This window comes from Salmo salar, chromosome 24, assembly GCF_965601325.2.
Source record: "Salmo salar chromosome 24, fSalSal1, whole genome shotgun sequence".
Lineage (NCBI taxonomy): Eukaryota > Metazoa > Chordata > Actinopteri > Salmoniformes > Salmonidae > Salmo > Salmo salar.
In genome coordinates this window covers 36,307,550-36,328,364 of record NC_138314.1, presented here as the reverse complement: position 1 = coordinate 36,328,364, position 20,815 = coordinate 36,307,550, and the positions used below count along the sequence as shown (strand labels likewise).

Sequence of the window (20,815 nt, the reverse complement as noted above, 5' to 3'; positions counted from 1 at the left end):
TAATGTCCTGAACAACAATGCACTGGTAGGGCAATACAAGCAAAGCCAATATGCTGTGAAAATATATAAATTCAGCAAAAAAAGAAACGTCTTATCACTCAACTGTGTTTATTTTCAGCAAACTTAACATGTGTCAATATTTGTATAAACATAACAAGATTCAACAACTGAGACATAAACTGAACAAGTTCCGCAGACATGTAACTAACAGAAATGGAATAATGTGTCCCTGAACAAAGGGGGGTCAAAATCAAAAGTAACAGTCAGTATCTGGTGTGGCCACCAGCTGCATTAAGTACAGTCCTCATGGACTGCACCAGATTTGACAGTTCTTGCTGTGAGATGTTACCCCACTCTTCCGTCAAGGCACCTGCAAGTTCCCGGACATTTCTGAGGGGAATGGCCATAGCCCTCACCCTCCGATCCAGACGTGCTCAATGGGATTGAGATCCGGGCTCTTCGCTGGCCATGGCAGAACACTGACATTCCTGTCTTGCAGGAAATCACGCACAGAATGAGCAGTATGGCTAGTGGCATTGTCATGCTGGAGGGTCATGTCAGGATGAGCCTGCAGGAAGGGTACCACATGATGGAGGAGGATGTCTTCCCTGTAACGCACAGCGTTGAGATTTCCTGCACTGACAACAAGCTCAGTCCGATGATGCAGTGACACACCACCCCAGACCATGACGGACCCTCCAAATCAATCCCGCTCCCGAGTACAGGCCTCTGTGTAACGCTCATTCCTTCGACGATAAACACGAATCCGACCATCACCCCTGGTGAGATCTAGCATGGGTAGGATGGTCATCTGAATCAGGGTTCATTTGGCAGCTGGGGTGAAAGAGGAACGATTTCAATAGAGGAAACCAAGTGTAGATTTAACTTTATCCTGCAGCTTTCATATGTGCTGAGAGAAGGACAGTGCACTGTCTAGCCATACGCCCAAGTACTTGTATGAGGTGACTACCTCAAGCGCTAAACCCTCAGAGGTAGTTATAACACCTGTGGGAGGAGGGGCATTCTTCTTACCAAACCACATGGTCTTTGTTTTGGAGGTGTTCAGAACAAGGTTAAGGATAAAGAAAGCTTGTTGGACACTAAGAAAGCTTTGTTGTAGAGCATTTAACAGAAAATCCAGGGAGGGGCCAGCTGAGTGTAAGACTATCATCTGCATATAAATGGATGAGAGAGCTTCCTACTGCCTGAGCTATGTTATTGATATAAATTGAGAAGAGCGTGGGGCCTAGGATCGAGCCTTGGGGTACTCCCTTGGTGACAGGCAGTGGCCGAGACAGCAGATTTTCTGACTTTATACACTGCACTCTTTTAGAGAGGTAGTTAGCAAACCAGTCCAAAGACCCCTCAGAGACATCAATACTCCCACAAGAATAGAATAGTCTAACATATCAAAAGCTTTGGCCAAGTCAATAAAAATAGCAGCACAATATTGCTTAGAATCAAGGGCAATTGTGACATCATTGAGGACCTTTTAGGTTGCAGTGACACATCCATAACCTGAGCGGAAACCATATGGCATACCCGAGAGAATACTATAGACATCAAGAAAGCACTTTTGATAAACAGGGCAAAATATAAATAGGCCTATAACGGAATCAGCTTGATCTCCCCCTTTAAATAAAGGACATACTGTGGCTGCCTTCCAAGCAATGGGAACCTCCGCAGAAAGGAGAGACAGGTTAAAAAGGTTGGATATAGGCTTGGCGATGAAAGGGGCAGCAACCTTAACCTCTCTTGGGTAGGGGGCAGTATTTTCACGGCCGGATGAAAAACGTACCCAAATTAAACGGCCTACTACTCGGGCCCAGGAACTAGAATATGCATATTATTAGTATATTTGGATAGAAAACACTCTGAAGTTTCTATAACTGTTTGAATGATGTCTGTGAGTATAACAGAAATCAAATGGCAGGCAAAAACCTGAGAAAAATCCAACCAGGAAGTGGGAAATCTGGTTCTTGTAGTCTTTTCAAGTCATTGCCTATCTAACACACAGTGACTTAGGGTTCATTTTGCACTTCCTAAGGCTTCCACTAGATGTCAACAGTCTTTAGAACCCAGTTTCAGGCTTTTGCAGTGAACAGAGAGCGAACAAGAAGGCCAGGAAGTTGGTGACGCAGAAAATGACATGAGTTTTGTCGTGCGCATTCATGTGATGAGGTATATGTGTTCCAAAACATTTTTCAAGACATTGGAATATTATTTAAGTTTTGTGTTTAAAAAGGCCCTAAAGATTGATGCTATACAACGTTTGACATGTTTCAACGAATGTAAATATAACTTTTTTTAAACTTTTCGTCGTGAAATTTTGGGTGCGCTTCCTACATTTGGAGTAGCTTATTGAACGCGCAAACAACAAGGAGGTATTTGGACATAAATTATGGACTTTATCGAACAAAACAACATTTATTGTGGACCTGGGATTCCTGGAAGTGCCTCCTGATGAAGATCATCAAAGGTAAGTGAATATTTATAATGCTATTTATGATTTTAGATGACTCCAAAATGGCGGATATCTGTATTGCCTGGTGTATGATTCTGAGCGCCGTACTCAGATTATTGCAAAGTGTGCTTTCCCCGTGAAGCTTTTTTGAAATCTGTCGCAGCGGTTGCATAAAGAAGATGGTTATCTATAATTCTTTGAATAACAGTAAAATACTGTTTTTGGATATAAATATGAACTTTATCGAACAAAACATACATGTATTGTCTAACATTGAGTCCTAGGAGTGTCATCTGATGAAGATCGTCAAAGGTTAGTGCTTAATATTAGCTGTATTTCTGTTTGTGACCCCTCTCCTGCTTGGAAAATGGCTGTGTGGTTTTTCTTGTGTTGTACCTGTCCTAACATAATCTAACTTTATGCTTTCACCGTAAAGCCTTTTTGAAATCGGACAATGTGGTTACATTAAGGAGAAGTGTACCTTTAAAATGGTGTAAAATAGTCGTATGTTTGAGAACTTTGAATTATGACATTTTGTTGTTTTCAATTTGGCGCTCTGATTTTTCACTGGCTGTTGAATTGTGTGAACCGTGGGTAGCGTCCCACCTGCCAAAGAGAGGTTAAAGAAGAAAGGGTCAAAACCATCTGACCCAGATGTTTTTTGGGGGTCAAGTTTAAGGAGCTCCTTTAACACCTAGGACTCAGTGACTGCCTGTAGGGAAAAAACTATGTAGCGGGGCAGGGGAAAAAGAGGGGGAAGCATCGGGGATAGTCGCATTAGAAGGGGTGGGAGATGAGGAAATGTTGGATGGGGCAAGGAGGATTGGCTGAGTCAAATAGGAATCCTGACTTAATGAAGTGGTGATAGCACATGGATCCCGTTAACGGGATCAAAATCGACAACATCCGGTGAAGCTGGAGCACGACAAATTCAAATTAGAAAATTGTAATATTAAACATTCATGAACATACAAGTGTCCTACGTCATTTAAAAGCTTAACTTCTTGTTAATCCAACTGCGTTGTCAGATTTCAAAAAGGCTTTACGGCGAAAGCATACCATGCGATTATCTGAGGGCAGCGCCCCACATACAAAAGCATTAAAAACATTTTCCAAACCAGCAGAGGCGTCACAAAAGTCAAAAATAGCAATAAAATAAATCACTTACCTTTGAAGATCTTACATTTACATTTTAGTCATTTAGCAGACGCTCTTATCCAGAGCGACTTACAGTAGTGAATGCATACATTTCATTTCCTACATTTTTTTTCCTGTCCTCTGTATGCAATCCCAAGGGTCCCAGCAACACAACAAATTGTCGTTTTGTTTGATAAAGTCCTTCTTTATATCCCAAAAAAGTCAGTTTAGTTGGCGCGTTTGATTCAGTAATCCACCCTTTCCACTAGTTCAACATGCATACAAAGGAATCCCAAAAGTTACCAATAAACTTTGTCCAAACAAGTCAAACAACGTTTCTAATCAATCCTCAGGTACCCTAATATGTAAATAAACTATCAAATTTAAGACGGAATGTAGTATGTTCAATACCGAAGATAAATAACGAGGTGCGCACCCTCATCCACAAGACTACAGTCAAAATGAGAGCTACCTTGAAAAACGACTAATTCATTTTTCAAAAAACAAGCCTGTAACCCTTTCTAAAGACTGTTGACATCTAGTGGAAGCAATAGGAACTGCAATCTGGGAGCTATTTATTTGTATATCCCACAGACAAGCGCTGAAATGGACAGTGACCTCAACAACAACAAAAAATTATAGAATGGATTATCCTCGGGTTTTCGCCTGCAATATCAGTTCTGTTATACTCACAGACATTATTTGAACAGTTATAGAAACAGTCACCTTGTCTGAAGGACAAGTGGTTAAACAGGTTAATGTCAAGCCCTGCATGTTTTTTTTTAAGAAGTCTCATGAAATGTAGGCCTACAGTGAACACCACACATTGGCTGCTACTGTATGCTGAATGATAGAACAGCTATTTCCATGTTAAAATGTTATGGGATACATTTTCTCCATTGTTTATGATGGTAGGCCACTCTGGTAGGCCTACCGGAGATACTCAAATGTACTGTTTCATGCATTCTCCACAATCACGTCCTCACGAGAACGTGGTCGGAGAAAGCACTCGGAGCATGAGAGTGTGGAGCACGGTAGTATGCATATTGGTGTGTTTACGGACATATTCAATCAATCCTTATCCCAGTCTGCTGTTGCCACGTGTTTCAAGAGAACCACCATTGTTCCTGTTCCCAAGAAAGCTAAGGTAACTGAGCTAAATGACTATTACCTCGTAGTACTCACTTCCGTCATCATGAAGTGCTTTGAGAGACTAGTCAAGGACCATATCACCTCCACCCTACCTGACACCCTAGACCCACTCCAATTTGCTTACCGGCCCAGTAGGTCGAGAGACAACGCAATCACACTGCCCTAACCCATCTGGACAAGAGGAATACTTATGTAAGAATGCTGTTCATCGACTACAGCTCAGCATTTAACACCATAGTACCCTCCAAACTCGGCATTAATCTTGAGACCCTTGGTCTCGACCCCGCCCTGTGCAACTGGGTCCTGAACTTCCTGACGGGCTACCCCCAGGTGGTGAAGGTAGGAAACAACATCTCCACCCGCTGATACTCAACACTGGGGCCCCACAAGGGTGCATTCTCAGCCCTCTCCTGTACTCCATGTTCACCCATGACTGCGTGGCTATGTACGCCTCCAACTCAATCATCAAGTTTGCAGACGACACTACGGTGGTAGGCTTGATTACCAACAACGACGAGACAGCCTACAGGGAGGACGTGAGGGCCCTCGGAGTGTGTCAGGAAAATAACCTCTCACTCAATGTCAACAAAACAAAACAAAAGAGATGATCGTGGACTTCAGGAAACAGCAGATGGAGCAGACCCCTATCCACATCGACGGGACAGCAGTGGAGAAGATGGGAAGTTTTAAGTTCCTCGGCGTACACATCACAGACAAACTGAAATGGTCCACCCACACAGACAGCGTGGTGAAAAAGGTGCAACAGCGCCTATTCAACCTCAGGAGGGTGAAGAAATTCGGCTTGTCACCAAAAACACTCACAAACGTTTACAGATGCACAATCGAGAGCATCCTGTCGGGCTGTATCACCGCCTGGTACGGCAACTGCCTCGCCCACAACCGTAAGGCTTTCCAGAGGGTGGTGCGGTCTGCACAACGCATCACCGGGTGCAAACTACCTGCCCTCCAGGACACCTACACCACCCGATGTCACAGGAAGGCCAAGAAGATCATCAAGGACAACAACCACCCGAGCCACTGCCTGTTCACCCCGCTATCATCCAGAAGGCGAGGTCAGTACAGGTGCATCAAATCAGGGACCGAGAGACTGAAAAACAGCTTCTATCTCAAGGCCATCAGACTGTTAAACAGCCATCACTAACATTGAGTGGCAGCTGCCAACATACTGACTCAACACTAGCCACTTTAATAATTAAAAATTGGATGTAATAAATGTATCACTAGCCACTTTAAACAATGCCACTTTATATAATGTTTACATACCCTACACTACTCATCTCATATGTATATACTGTACTCTATACCATCTACTGCATCTTGATGTAATAAATGTATCACTAGCCACTTTAAACAATGCCACTTTATATAATGTTTACATATCCTACATTACTCATCTCATATGTATATACTGTACTCTATACCATCTACTGCATCTTGCCTATGCCGTTCGGCCATCGCTCATTCATATATTTTTATGTACATATTCTTATTCATTCCTTTACACTTGTGTGTATAAGGTAGTTGTTGTGAATTTGTTAGATTACTTGTTAGACATTATTGCATAGTCGGAACTAGAAGCACAAGCATTTTGCTACACTCGCATTAACATCTGCTAACCATGTGTATGTGACAAATAACATTTTATTTGATTGAGAAACACCCCTGACTGACACAAAGCACCTGAGAATGGATAGGCAGGACAGGGAATAATACAGACAACACTCACTCACACACACAAAGCACCTGAGAATGGATAGGCAGGACAGGGAATAATACAGACAACACTCACACACACACACACACACACACACACACACACACACACACACACACACACACACACACACACACACACACACACACACACACACACACACACACACACACACACACACACACACACAAACACACACACACACACACACAGCTGTGTGTATTCAGATGAGGGGCTGCTGTCTTGCTGCACTGGCTGGCACTTTTGTCATGGTGGTCCTTTGGTTTTACATCAAACAAAACTGGACGCTTTGCATATGGCTCCAGTAATTTCTGCTAGGGTGCCCCTGCATTTATCATCCCTTCTCACCCTTTCCTGCCTAATGTGGCTCTGATAGCACGCCTCAAAACACATGTCTTACGAAACACTGCTGCTCTGCTCGATACAGACAAACTGGCTTCTTCAGGCTACCACTATGGCTGACAGAGAGAGAGAGAGAGAGAGAGAGACTCCCACTGCACTCCGCCAGCTATGTAGAACCTTGAGATTGGAAAAAAATCCTTTAGAACTCACTACTACACTCAACTACTCAGACATTCAGAGGACAGGGGATGAATACAGTACTGGATGGGGATGTTCTGTCTTGAAATTATTTTGTTTTCCACTGTGGTGAAAGAAGAAGACCAAGAAACAGCAGCATCTGGCTCATGTGTGAGGAGCAGTAGATAGTGGTATCAGAGAGAGCGAGAGAGAGAGAGGTGGAAGAGAGAGAGAGAGAGAGGTGGAAGAGAGAGAGAGAGAGAGAGAGGTAGAAGAGAGAGAGATGAGAGGTGGAAGAGAGAGAGAGAGGTGGAAGAGAGAGAGAGAGAGAGAGAGAGAGAGAGCGAGCGAGAGAGAGAGATGGGAGAGAGAGAGAGAGGTTGAAGAGAGAGAGAGAGAGGTTGAAGAGAGAGAGAGAGGTTGAAGAGAGAGAGAGAGAGAGAGAGAGAGAGAGAGAGAGAGAGAGAGAGAGGTGGAAGAGAGAGAGAGAGAGAGAGAGCGAGAGAGAGAGCGAGAGAGAGAGAGAGAGGTGGAAGAGAGAGAGAGAGAGAGAGAGAGAGAGAGAGAGAGGTGGAAGAGAGAGAGAGAGAGGTTGAAGAGAGAGAGCGAGAGAGAGAGAGAGAGAGAGGAGAGAGAGAGGTGGACGAGAGAGAGGTGGAAGAGAGAGAGAGGTAGAAGAGAGAGAGGTGGAAGAAAGAGAGAGAGAGGTGGAAGAGAGAGAAAGAAAGGTGGAAGAGAGAGAGAGAGGTGGAAGAGAGAGAGAGAGAGAGAGAGAGAGAGAGGTGGAAGAGAGCGAGAGAACGGTGGAAGAGAGAGAGAGAGGTGGAAGAGAGAGAGAGAGAGAGAGAGAGAGAGCGAAGTTGAAGAAAAGTATAATTTGGTAAAGGGTGTTTGAGTTTTCAGGAAAGCAGTGTTTGACAGAGCTAGGAGTCAGAGAGGGGGGGGCAGTGGTGAACTGTAGGCTAGGGAACATATTTGTGATTTCCTCAGTGGCACGCCACATGAGAGCTGGCCAGTTGGCACGGTGTGTTCAGACTGAGGCCTCGGCTGGTGCCAGTCCTGGAGACTGCCAGGCTCTGAGTCCTGGGCAGAAAAGAGCAGAGACCTCAACGTCACTATAGGTACAGGGGCTGAAGGGAGAGTGGGAAGATGAGGAAGAGGAGGATAACAGGGTGAGTGAAGCCAGAGAAGACTTTGCCTAAGTTAGGTCCCAGAGAACTTGTCACCAGAGCAGAGAGAATGAGAGTTCTCTGAAAGCACCAGAGATAGACCCAAGTCCTGAAGCACACATTAACATGAATGCGTTCTCTTTGTGTGTCAAGTTAGGCATCGGTCTCTCCAACCGATCGGTGATGGAACATAGTCTCATAATAGCTCTCCAACCGCTGCCACCATCATTATCTAACTCCTAGCGTCTCATCCACCCACCGAGAGTTCACAGGGAATGAATGTCCACCAACTTCTTCTCCATAATGCGCCCTCCTCAAACAACATCTGCTCACATCTGAGACTACCTACGAATGTATGGAGGCAGACAGGGACACAGAGAGGGAAGAGATACCATAGAAAATATATCCATATCTCACACAGAAAATATATCCATATCTCACACAGAAAATACACACTGATCCTATATAGATACAGTAGACAGGCACAAACACGTGTGTGTGTGTGTGTGTGTGTGTGTGTGTGTGTGTGTGTGTGTGTGTGTGTGTGTGTGTGTGTGTGTGTGTGTGTGTGTGTGTGTGTGTGTGTGTTTTTAAATCTACACATTCTGCATGTTCTGTTGAGAGATGATGGGGCGGTTGGTTGGCACCCACACATTTGCGTATTGGGAGACAGATACATTCTTACATAAGCCCTTATATAACGCAGCCCGTCTTGTCCAATAACCTCGCTCCTGTTCCACTGCGGGAGCAGGAAGGGGGAGAGTTAAGCACCCCAGTCCCCCCATTCTCACCCCTGGCAACAGAGGAAGATGAAAAGGAGAGCACAAGCAGACAGGCAGGCTGACAGAGACAGGTAGACAGGCAGGGCCCCCTCTGGCTCTCACTGGGCTGTGGGTCCATGAGTGTGAGGGTACGCACAGGATAGCTGCTCCGTGATGTCTTATCCATGCTGTTTGAATGGGCTTTGCTGGTACTGGTAGCAAATGAAAGTCAGGGGTCTACATTTCATCTAACCTCATCTCCCCAAGTCCTTAACGCCAAGTACAAGGGCTTGAGCAAGAGAGAGAGAGAGAGAGATATACAGAGAGAGAGCGAGAGAGAGATGAACCAGGAGGAGATAAGAAAATGGACAGAGAGATAGGGTTAGTTTGACAGAGCAAAAGAGATGGAGGGAAAGAAAAATGAAGGGAGGAGGGACAGACAGAGGGTGAATGCTAGTATTCTGTCTGACATGAAGCCATCCTTACTGCAGCAATCCTCTCCCATTCAAAGGTCTTTAGCTGCTCTTTGATCTAACTAGAATTAATCCATACACTATGAAGGGGGCAACATGCTAGTGAGCGCAGAGCAGGAGAAATGAACCACAGGCCTCTTGATGTGCTTGATCAGAAATGTGTTTATTAACAGCAAAGGGGAGATATAATTAACCCAGAGACAGCTTGTTTTCTAGAGGTCTGCTAGCGTGTCAAACGGTTCATCCTGCAAGGCTTAAATCCCCCCTCCCTCTAGCCTCCCACAAGCCTCAAATCCCCCCTCCCTCTAGCCTCCCACAAGGCTCAAATCCCCCCTCCCTCTAGCCTCCCACAAGGCTCAAATCCCCCCCCCCCCTCTAGCCTCCCACAAGGCTCACATTCCCCCTCCCTCTAGCCTCCCACAAGGCTTAAATCCCCCTCCCTCTAGCCTCCCACAAGGCTCAAATCCCCCCTCCCTCTAGCCTCCCACAAGGCTCAAATCCCCCCTCCCTCTAGCCTCCCACAAGGCTCACATTCCCCCTCCCTCTAGCCTCCCACAAGGCTCAAATCCCCCCTCCCTCTAGCCTCCCACAAGGCTCAAATCCCCCCTCCCTCTAGCCTCCCACAAGGCTCAAATCCCCCCCCCCCCTCTAGCCTCCCACAAGGCTCAAATCCCCCCTCCCTCTAGTCTCCCACAAGGCTCACATTCCCCCTCCCTCTAGCCTCCCACAAGGCTTAAATCCCCCCTCCCTCTAGCCTCCCTCAAGGCTTAAATCCCCCCTCCCTCTAGCCTCCCACAAGGCTCAAATCCCCCCTCCCTCTAGCCTCCCACAAGGCTCACATTCCCCCTCCCTCTAGCCTCCTCCTAGCCTCCCCAGACCATTTTCTTCTCAATTAGGTAGATGAATGTATCTGTACAGTATGCATGTATGTATGTATGTGTATGCGTGCCTTCGGAAAGTATTCAGTCCCCTTGACTTTTGCACATTTTGTTATGTTACAGTCTTATTCTAAAACTGATTAAATATAGTTTTTTCCTCATCAATCTACACAAAATACCCCAACATGACAAAGCAAAAACGGGCTTTTAGATTTTTTTGCTAATTTATAAAAAAAATTAAGAATGAAGAAAAACTGAAATATCACATTTATATAAGTATTCAGACCCTTTACTCAGTACTTTGTTGAAGCACCTTAAGCAGTGATTACAGCTCGAGTCTTCTTAGGTATGACACAACAAGTATTGGCACACCTGTATTTGGAGAGTTTCTCCCATTCTTCTCTGTAGATCCTCTCAAGCTCTGTCAGGTTGGATGGGGAGTGTCGCTGCGCAGCTATTTTCAGGTCTCTCAAGAGATGTTCGATCGGGTTCAAGTCCAGACTCTGGCTGGGCCACTCAAGGACATTCAGAGACTTGTCCCGAAGCCACTCCTGCGTTGTCTTGGATGTGTGCTTAGAGTCGTTGTCCTGTTGGAAGGTGAACCTTCACCCCATTCTGAGGTCCTGAACGCTCTGGAGCAGGTTTTCATCAAGGATCTTCTCTGCACTTTGCTTAGTTAAACTTTGCCTGGATCCTGACTAGTCTTCCAGTCCCTGCCGCTGAAAAACATCTCCACAGCATGATGTTGCCACCACCATGCTGTACCGTAGGGATGGTGCCAGGTTTCCTCCAGACGCGACGCTTGGCATTCAGGCCAAATAGTTTAATCTTGGTTTCATCAGACCAGAGAATCTTGCTTCTCATGGTCTGAGAGTCTTTAGGTGCCCTTTGGCAAACTCCAAGCGTGCTGTAAGGTGCCTTTTACTGAGCAGTGGATTCCTTCTGGCCACTCTACCATAAAGGCCTGTTTGGTAGTGTGCTACAGAGATGGTTGTCCTTCTGGAAGGTTCTTCCGTCTCCACAGAGGAACTCTAGAGCTCTGTCAGAGCGACCATCGAGTACTTGGTCACCTCCCTGACCAAGGCCCTTCTCCCCCGATTTCTCAGTTTGCAGGAAGTTTTTGGTACCCTTCCCCAGATCTGTGTCTCAACACAATCATGTCTCGTATCTCTACGGACAATTCCATCGACCTCATGGCTTGGTTTTTGCTCTGACATGCACTGTCAACTGTGGGACCTTATATGGACAGGTGGTGTGCCTTTCCAAATCATGTCCAATCAATTGAATTTACCACATGTAAACCAATCAAGTTGTAGAAACATCTCAAGGATGATCAATGGAAACAGGATGCACCTGATCTCAATTTCAAGTCTCATAGCAAAGGGTCTGAATACTCCGTTTTGGCTTTGTCATTATGGGGTATTGTGTGTTGATGGCTGAGGATGTTTTTTTATTTAATCCATTTTGGATTAAGGTTGTAACGGAACAAAATGTGAAAAAGGTCAAGGGGTCTGAATACTTTCGTGAAAGCACTGTATGTGTGTGTGTGTATGTGTTTGTGCCCATGTCCATGTGTGTTGTGTGTGCACGTGTCCACACATTAAAGTGCATTTGTGAAGTAAAATTGTGGGTTAGTACATTTACTGTATTGTGGTCCAGCAGCACCACAGGCCTATGAAAGCCACAAGGCTCCTATATTGGAAATGGAGGAAGAGAAACCTGACCATTGCTTCCCATGAAGCTAGATCCCCGTGGGGAGCAGGAGGGGCTACGGCTGTACTCCCCAGCCCATGTCAGTGCAGGTGGAGTGGGGCTGTCAGGGGATAGCTTGGGGGGCTGAGGGAGGGCTGCTTGGCCTGGGGGTCTTGGTGGGATGGCTGAGCCCCCCAGCACCACGGCTAGAGGGTGAGGGTTTGGGTGAGGGAGTTAAGACACTGTCACAGGACACAGACACACGTCACACGGTAGAGACCCAGGGGACAGGGAACAATGACACATTCAAATACACTCTCTCAAATGCTCACACACACACATGCACAGACACATAAACGCATGCAACACCACACACACACACACATCCTCTTCTTCCTCTTGAGATTAAATCCTATATATCTGTAGTATGGTTATATACAGGATCTAACTCACATAACAAGAACACCACATGAGGAAGAGAGAGAGAGCGAGCGAGAGAGAGAGAGAGAGACAGAGGAGAGAGAGACAGATACAGAGAGAGAGAGCGAGAAAAAGAGTCAGAGAGAGAGATCGAGAGAGAAAAAGAGTCAGAGAGAGAGAGAGCGAGAGAGAGAGAGAAAGAAAGTGAGAGAAAGAAAGAAAGAGCGATGAGAGAGAGACCACAGCAGAATCCTCGGCACACAGAGCCCAGGAGAGAATGGCTGTCATGGACAAAACACCACATGAATATTTAGCAGGCAAATTCAAATGACAAAATAAAAAATTATTACAAAAATAGCAGGTTACAGGAGAAAAAAAGAGAGATATTCCTGGAATTAGCAGTGGGACAAATGCCCAGCCCACACCGCCCACAACCTTCTTCAAAAGAAAAGCAGAGAGATGCTTTAAATAATGTGGGTTCATGGAGAGTCTACCAGTAAATCCAACAGATCAAAGAACCACCATCACCACCAGGCTCCTGTACAAGCTGTCAGAGCAGAGAGAGACAGAGAGAGCTGTGTGACCCTAGCGCACCCAGCCTAGCATCTAGTTTAGCTATCTAAGCACTACAGAGAGAGAGAGGGAGAGAGAGAGAGAGAGAGAGAGAGAGAGAGAGAGAGAGAGAGAGAGAGAGAGAGAGAGAGAGAGAGAGAGAGAGAGAGAGAGAGAGAGAGAGAGAGAGAGAGAGAGGAGAGGCAGAGAGAGCTGTGTGACCCTAGCGCACCCAGCCTAGCACCTAGTTTAGCTATCAAAGTACTACAGAGAGAGAGAGAGAGAGACAGAGAGAGACAGAGAGAGCTGTGTGACCCTAGCGCACCCAGCCTAGCATCTAGTTTAGCTATCTAAGCACTACAGAGAGAGAGAGAGAGAGAGAGAGAGAGAGAGAGAGAGAGAGAGAGAGAGAGAGAGAGAGAGAGGAGAGGCAGAGAGAGCTGTGTGACCCTAGCGCACCCAGCCTAGCACCTAGTTTAGCTATCAAAGTACTACAGAGAGAGAGAGAGAGAGACAGAGAGAGACAGAGAGAGCTGTGTGACCCTAGCGCACCCAGCCTAGCATCTAGTTTAGCTATCTAAGCACTACAGAGAGAGAGAGAGAGAGAGAGAGAGAGAGAGAGAGAGAGAGAGAGAGAGAGCGAGAGAGAGAGAGAGAGAGCTGTGTGACCCTAGTGCACCCAGCCTAGCACCTAGTTTAGCTATCAAAGCACTACAGAGAGACAGAGAGAGCTGTGTGACCCTAGTGCACCCAGCCCAGCACCTAGTTTAGCTATCAAAGCACTACAGAGAGAGAGAGAGAGACAGAGAGAGCTGTGTGACCCTAGTGCACCCAGCCTACCACCTAGTTTAGCTATCTAAGCACTACAGAGAGAGAGAGGGAGACAGAGAGAGCTGTGTGACCCTAGCGCACCCAGCCTAGCACCTAGTTTAGCTATCAAAGCACTACAGAGAGAGAGAGAGAGAGAGAGAGACAGAGAGAGCTGTGTGACCCTAGTGCACCCAGCCTAGCACCTAGTTTAGCTATCAAAGCACTACAGAGAGAGAGAGAGAAGAGAGAGAGAGAGAGAGAGAGGCAGAGAGAGCTGTGTGACCCTAGCGCACCCAGCCTAGCACCTAGTTTAGCTATCAAAGTACTACAGAGAGAGACAGAGAGAGACAGCGAGAGACAGAGAGAGCTGTGTGACCCTAGTGCACCCAGCCTAGCACCTAGTTTAGCTATCAAAGCACTACAGAGAGAGAGAGAGAGAGACAGAGAGAGCTGTGTGACCCTAGCGCACCCAGCCTAGCACCTAGTTTAGCTATCAAAGCACTACAGAGAGAGAGAGAGAGAGAGAGAGAGAGAGAGAGAGAGACAGAGAGAGTTGTGTGACCCTAGCGCACCCAGCCTAGCACCTAGTTTAGCTATCAAAGCACTACAGAGAGAGAGAGAGAGACAGAGAGAGCTGTGTGACCCTAGCGCACCCAGCCTAGCACCTAGTTTAGCTATCAAAGCACTACAGAGAGAGAGAGAGAGAGAGAGACAGAGAGAGCTGTGTGACCCTAGCGCACCCAGCCTAGCACCTAGTTTAGCTATCAAAGTACTACAGAGAGAGAGAGAGAGAGACAGAGAGAGACAGAGAGAGCTGTGTGACCCTAGTGCACCCAGCCTAGCACCTAGTTTAGCTATCAAAGCACTACAGAGAGAGAGAGAGAGAGACAGAGAGAGCTGTGTGACCCTAGCGCACCCAGCCTAGCACCTAGTTTAGCTATCAAAGTACTACAGAGAGAGAGAGAGAGAGAGAGACAGAGAGAGCTGTGTGACCCTAGCGCACCCAGCCTAGCACCTAGTTTAGCTATCTAAGCACTGCAGAGAGAGAGAGAGAGAGAGACATGTGAGCCTAGCGCACCTAGCCTAGCACTTAGCCTAGCACCTGCTACCTGAGCACTGCAGCCTCGTCTTAAGTAACACAGCAGACACAGAGCCTGCAGGCTGCCAATTCTGAACACTGAGAGACCCAACACTGATTGATATATAGAACCTCAACACTACAGAAATAGGCTAGACTTTATTATAGACTCAATAGGAGAGACAGCGCTTCAGTAGTGCACCCTGAGAAGCAATAGAGATCACAGAATAAGCTATTTTCCAGGAAGTTATAGTATATTCAACCCTCTCCCCTTCCCTTTCTCCTCACTCCACTCCTCTTCCACCTCTTCCCTCTGCAGCATGGTTTAATAGAGCCCTTTTTCTTTCTCTCCCCCTCGCTCTGTGTTGATGTGCGGAGGAAAGGAAGAGGATTGTGCCCTAGAACAGGGATGAACTGGCTTGTTAACAGAAGCAGCACTTTACCAAAGCAACATTATTTATTTGTAATAATTCCACCACGTTTCACACTCTATCACACTGGCTCGCTGTCCCAGAGGTGGTTGGCTAGAGGGGCGATGCGGGAGAGACAAGACCAGAGGAGGAAAACAACCACTCACCAGCTCCACCAATGACAAGCCTCCGTAGCTGTGCGCCACGATAAAGACATTCCTGGCGGCGGCGTTGGACACAAAGTGATCCCACACGTACAGCAAGTGTTCCTCGGGGGAGCTGTTTTCCTGTAACACAAGGACTTCACGTTACAGCGCCAAAACAAACAGAAAATACACAGGAGAAACAGAGAGAGGAAGATTGAAGAAGGGGTGAGAAATCAGAGGCAGACAAAAATAGACAGATGGATTTAAAGACTGATTTAATGAAGTGATAATGCCAGAGAAGCAGGTGTTTGGAGGATATATTGGCACGGGTGTTGTTAGGCCCAAGACGAAGTCCTCCAAAGACCGGCTTCGAGGGCATTATCACTTTTATACAACATCTGCAAATAATGATTGACATATTTTCACTAAAAACATTATTTTTATTAATTCATTCATACTATATAGTCACGACACAAATCTAGGGTTGTCAGAGACGCGACCCAGTCGTTCAGTCTTTTGTTCTGTATCTATTGATGTGACCCAGTCGTTCGTTCTAAATGTTTCATTGACTTCATGGCTGGCAGCGTTCTTATCCGTTGCTTGCTAGCTAACCAACTATGGCTAAATTACAGTAACGTCAAAAAGCGCAGCCAGAATAAGAGCAAAGTAGCTGCATTTGCTTAAGCTGTTTTCTAGTGACATTTATTTGGATACATCCATAACAATAAGCTAATGAGGCACGATTTCGCCTGGCGTAGAAAATGTGCTCACTCGTCAGGACACTGTTGTTCAGAGGAACTAGCCAACAACACAGCTACAGTAACTCAATCACTTCAAACTGAAGGTGGAAAGACTGCAAATTAACTGCGTTTCATTTGACCTTTTTCAAATTAATTTTGTTAGTATATATCCATAAAAATGATGCCAGCTGATTCATGATTTTGACTGGCTGAGAAACGCTGCCTGTCTGTCTGTCTCGTTCCGACTCCCGACATGTTCATTACTATGGGTCAGCAGGAGATCCAATTTCAATATTGAAACAATGTTGCAAATGTCAGAAAGATAGACAGCAAGGTTTATACAAATCTCCGCAGTTGAAAACTAAACTTAGTCTAAAAGAAATGTGAGATAATGTCTCAACGCATTTTACAGTGTAGATCTACTTTTTAAATTGCTTGGCTGGGCTGATGGGACAGTGGATTGCGCAGGCAGATGGAACAGAGTAAATAGGCATTTTAACGTCAAAGATTTAGCTGGTGGCAACTTGTCGAAAAGACACTGGCTGGAATGTACCTTTAACCAATCAGCATCTAGGATTTGACCCACCCGTTGTATAAAGAGAAACTAACTATGAGAGACATAAAGAGAGAAATGGAGAGTGAAACTAACAGAAATGGTTCTGTCACAGTAAGCATGAAGGCCTATATATTCCAGGGACAGTCAAAACATGAAACACCGCTGATGGCAGAGGGTGTTTTTAACAAATACTGACTGCTCACTGGATCAATAGGTCTTACATATTGCAAATGTCCTACATGTAAAACTCAATAGGCTGCGTGACGTAACGTTTAAATCTTCATTTGTACCTTGCTGCAGGATCAATGGAGCACCTGTATGGTGGCAAACACCCCCTAGATAGGCGTATTTTAAACCAAACTAAATTCCAACACACACAAAGTATATGCATGAACAATGGTGAATCAAAATCACACACATGCACTCGCTCGCTCGCACACACAAATCAGATGAGAATGAATACATCTGACCATAAAGTCCACACACGTGGGTTGTGTTTTAACGGAGCATCACTAAGTGCAATTGTTTGTGCCATGCACCATCTTCAGCAGGCAAATAAATACCCTTTCTGTCATTTGGTGAAACCACTCCAAAGACATTTGAGAGCAAAAACAGTCTGGTTAGCTGACAGAGGGAGTGAACAGTAACAAAGCTTCATGCACACTTAGCCTAACGGTCTGGGGCGGTTGTTTTACACTATGATGTGACTGACGGATCTAGTGGCTTATCTGAAGCAATGGCTGTTTGTTTCATAAAGGTCAGGAGAAAATGCTGTGCTAGTTCACTGAAGACACAGCTTACACCCACTCACACCCAAGCATTGAGTATTGAAAACAGACAAAATACTTTTCAATATAGTTGTTGATAGGCTGTTGTTATTGTGATGGAGTGATCACGTGTGTGTATGTGTGCGTGCGTGCGTGCGCATGTGTGTGGAGGTACAGTAAATAAACCTCTTGGCTTGTTTTTTATTTTTTTTACTAAAATCCCCTACGCAAAAATGTATGGTGAAAAAACGTTTGGAATCAATTCCGTTTTTAAATGTTTTATATACAGTACCATTCAAAAGTTTGGACACACCTACTCATTTATGGAAATGTCTGCTCTACACAGAACTATGAAGCTGATTGAGAGAATGCTAAGAGTGTGCAAAGCTGTCATCAAGGCAAAGGGTGGCTACTTTGAAGAATCTCAAATATAAAATATATTTTGATTTGTTTAACACTTTTTTGGTTACTACATGATTCCACATGTATTATTTCATAGTTTTGATGTCTTCACTATTATTCTACAATTATAAAGAACCCCCCTTGAATGAGTAGGTGTGTCCAAACTTTTGACTGGTACTGCATAAAACATTCTATTGGTTGCAAGAATTTTGTATAATAATTGAAATACAAAAACTCTATGTTTTGAATCTGGTGTCATTTTGTGTAACAGTTCATAAACCATGTACCATGGAATCCGTACATCGAAAATCTCTTCCCAACTACTTTGCAATCTATATGGCAAAATGTTTTGGTCCTTAAATGAAAGTGGTATACTTTTTTTTTTTGTTTAACCAATTTTGTTTTTTAATGCAGGGCCGACAGAGAAGTTCCTTACTTGCTCCCCCTTCCACTTGCCTTTTTGCGGTAATTCTGCAATTAGTTGGTTGTAATTTTGTGTAGAGCAGACGTTTCCATATATTTTTGTTAGCTGCATGTGTGACATAACTCTACCAGTCCTATTTATGATATCATTTACAAATATTATACTGTTTATAATTTTGTTTCCCCCCCCAAAAAGTATGCTTTATCAAATAGTACATTTGAGTTCAACCATAATATTTGTTGTAATATGTGTTCTGTCTTTTCTGGTGGATTAAACTGAAATTGCAACCAACTTTCCACGGCTTGTTTTAATTTTTTTTGTAATGATTTCATTTTCAGATAACCGAAAGTGAAAGGTTGTAATCTGAATAAAGGGAAAACGGCCATTCTTGAACATGGCGTTAGACATTCTTATTAATCTGCTAGATAAACCAGTTAGGATTTAAGTATAAACTCTTGGCCTGTTTATGTTTGCTGTTGTAATTATATAAGGAGGGAGGGTGGTTGTGTTCAGAGCCAGACTCTACGGAGAGTGATGCAACGGTGGGTAACACTGCGCCCTTCCCCACCCTGATCACCACAGGGGGAGGGGTGTGTGTGTGTTGGGGTGGGGGCAGAGTTGGCTGTCTGAAGGCCTGTGACAACAAGTCCTTTGAAGTCCTCCTCTCCTTCGCTGAGTCACCATTCATCTACAAGGGCTCTGTTTCCTAATCCCTCCCTCCCTCCTCTTCCTCAAACTACACCTCCTGTTCTCTCTCTCTCTTCACATGACCCTCCCTACGGAGGCTTGTTAGGTGGTCATCAGGACTTACACACATGACCTTCTTAATATCCCTCATATCTAAAACATATTTTATTTGTGTAATAGCCTATTCAGTGTCAATGAAGGAACAGAGTCGAGTTGAGTCAAATATAATAGACTTAAAAAAAATGTAATTGAGAAGTAGACATTGGTTTGAAGCTAAATCATTAAGAACATTTGCATGAGCACCGCGATGCCTACTCTACCAAGGATTTCCAGAACACAGCTTTGACCTACTACAGTAGCTATGTTGGTCTACTGTACTTCAAAAAATGTGTACACAGGTTGACTAGGATTCAAAACATCTCAAACAGCCTAATTCATACTCTTAGAGGAGGCTCTCCCACAACAATGTGATGTATACTGCATACAAGTTAAAGTATTGGATTCGTCACACACTACACTAATCCCATTACACTACCATTTCAAACTTTTTTTAGCCCTCCTGCTGTGTTCCGGTCGAATTAGACCAATTTACAAGTTTTCTCTCTGAAAAAAGTTTGTTAATTTAATCTGATTGTCATAAGGTTCCATGACATTGTCCACACAGGGCATCTGAACACACAAAATACATTTTGATGATTTTCATTATATTTTGGGTGTTTTATTTAACTTTTGTACACCTGTGGTGTTCCTGGTAAAAAATGACAGGTCATTAGAAATGAATGGTTGAGACTACAATAAGTGTATAACATTGAGTTCAGGCACATGCCCATTCATCAGATGGACACACGTCCTCTCCCAGACCCCCACATGCATGTGTGTTTGAGCACGCACACACACACACACACACACACACACACACACACACACACACACACACACACACACACACACACACACACACACACACACACACACACACACACACACACACACACACACACACACACACACACACCTCACTCCCCTTCTTGGCATCCATGGCAACCCACACAGGAACCTTTCTCCAATAGAATCTTTCCCCCAAGGGAACCACACCTGTTGGCATTCTCACAAACAATTGCAACATAGTTTCAATAATATATAGAACTTTTCTCGCAGCTCTGGTATATAAAGTTTTTTTAAGACCTTGCTCACAATTCATTCTGTGGCAGCACAATGACCAAACGATATACTGTGTGTGAGGCTCTTGATCATATCTTTGATCATGACACTGGTACAGTGAGGGAAAAAAGTATTTGATCCCCTGCTGATTTTGTACGTTTGCCCACTGACAACGAAATGATCAGTCTATAATTTTAATGGTAGGTTTATTTGAACAGTGAGAAACAGAATAACAACAACAAAAATCCAGAAAAACGTATGTCAAAAATGTTATAAATTGATTAGCATTTTAATGAGGGAAATAAGTATTTGACCCCCTCTCAATCAGAAAGATTTCTGGCTCCCAGGTGTCTTTTATACAGGTAACGAGCTGGGATTAGGAGCACACTCTTAAAGGGAGTGTTGCTAATCTCAGCTTGTTACCTGTATAAAAGACACCTGTCCACAGAAGCAATCAATCAGATTCCAAACTCTCCACCATGGCCAAGACCAAAGAGCTCTCCAAGGATGTCGGGGACAAGATTGTAGACCTACACAAGGCTGGAATGGGCTACAAGACCATCGCCAAGCAGCTTGGTGAGAAGGTGACAACATTTGGTGCGATTATTCGCAAATGGAAGAAACACAAAAGAACTGTCAATCTCCCTCGGCCTGGGGCTCC

The 20,815-nt window shown here is 44.7% G+C and overlaps 1 protein-coding gene across 1 annotated transcript in view; it reads right to left on the bottom strand.

The window, feature by feature from the left end:
• The window catches only part of LOC106585793 (cotranscriptional regulator ARB2A homolog), a 324,101-nt gene that overhangs the window by 113,561 nt on the left and 189,725 nt on the right, over positions 1–20,815 (bottom strand). Inside the window, exon 8 of the mRNA XM_014172421.3 lies at positions 15,439–15,558. Coding sequence (XP_014027896.1) covers positions 15,439–15,558 — 120 coding nt within the window. The remainder of the gene's footprint in view (positions 1–15,438; positions 15,559–20,815) is intronic.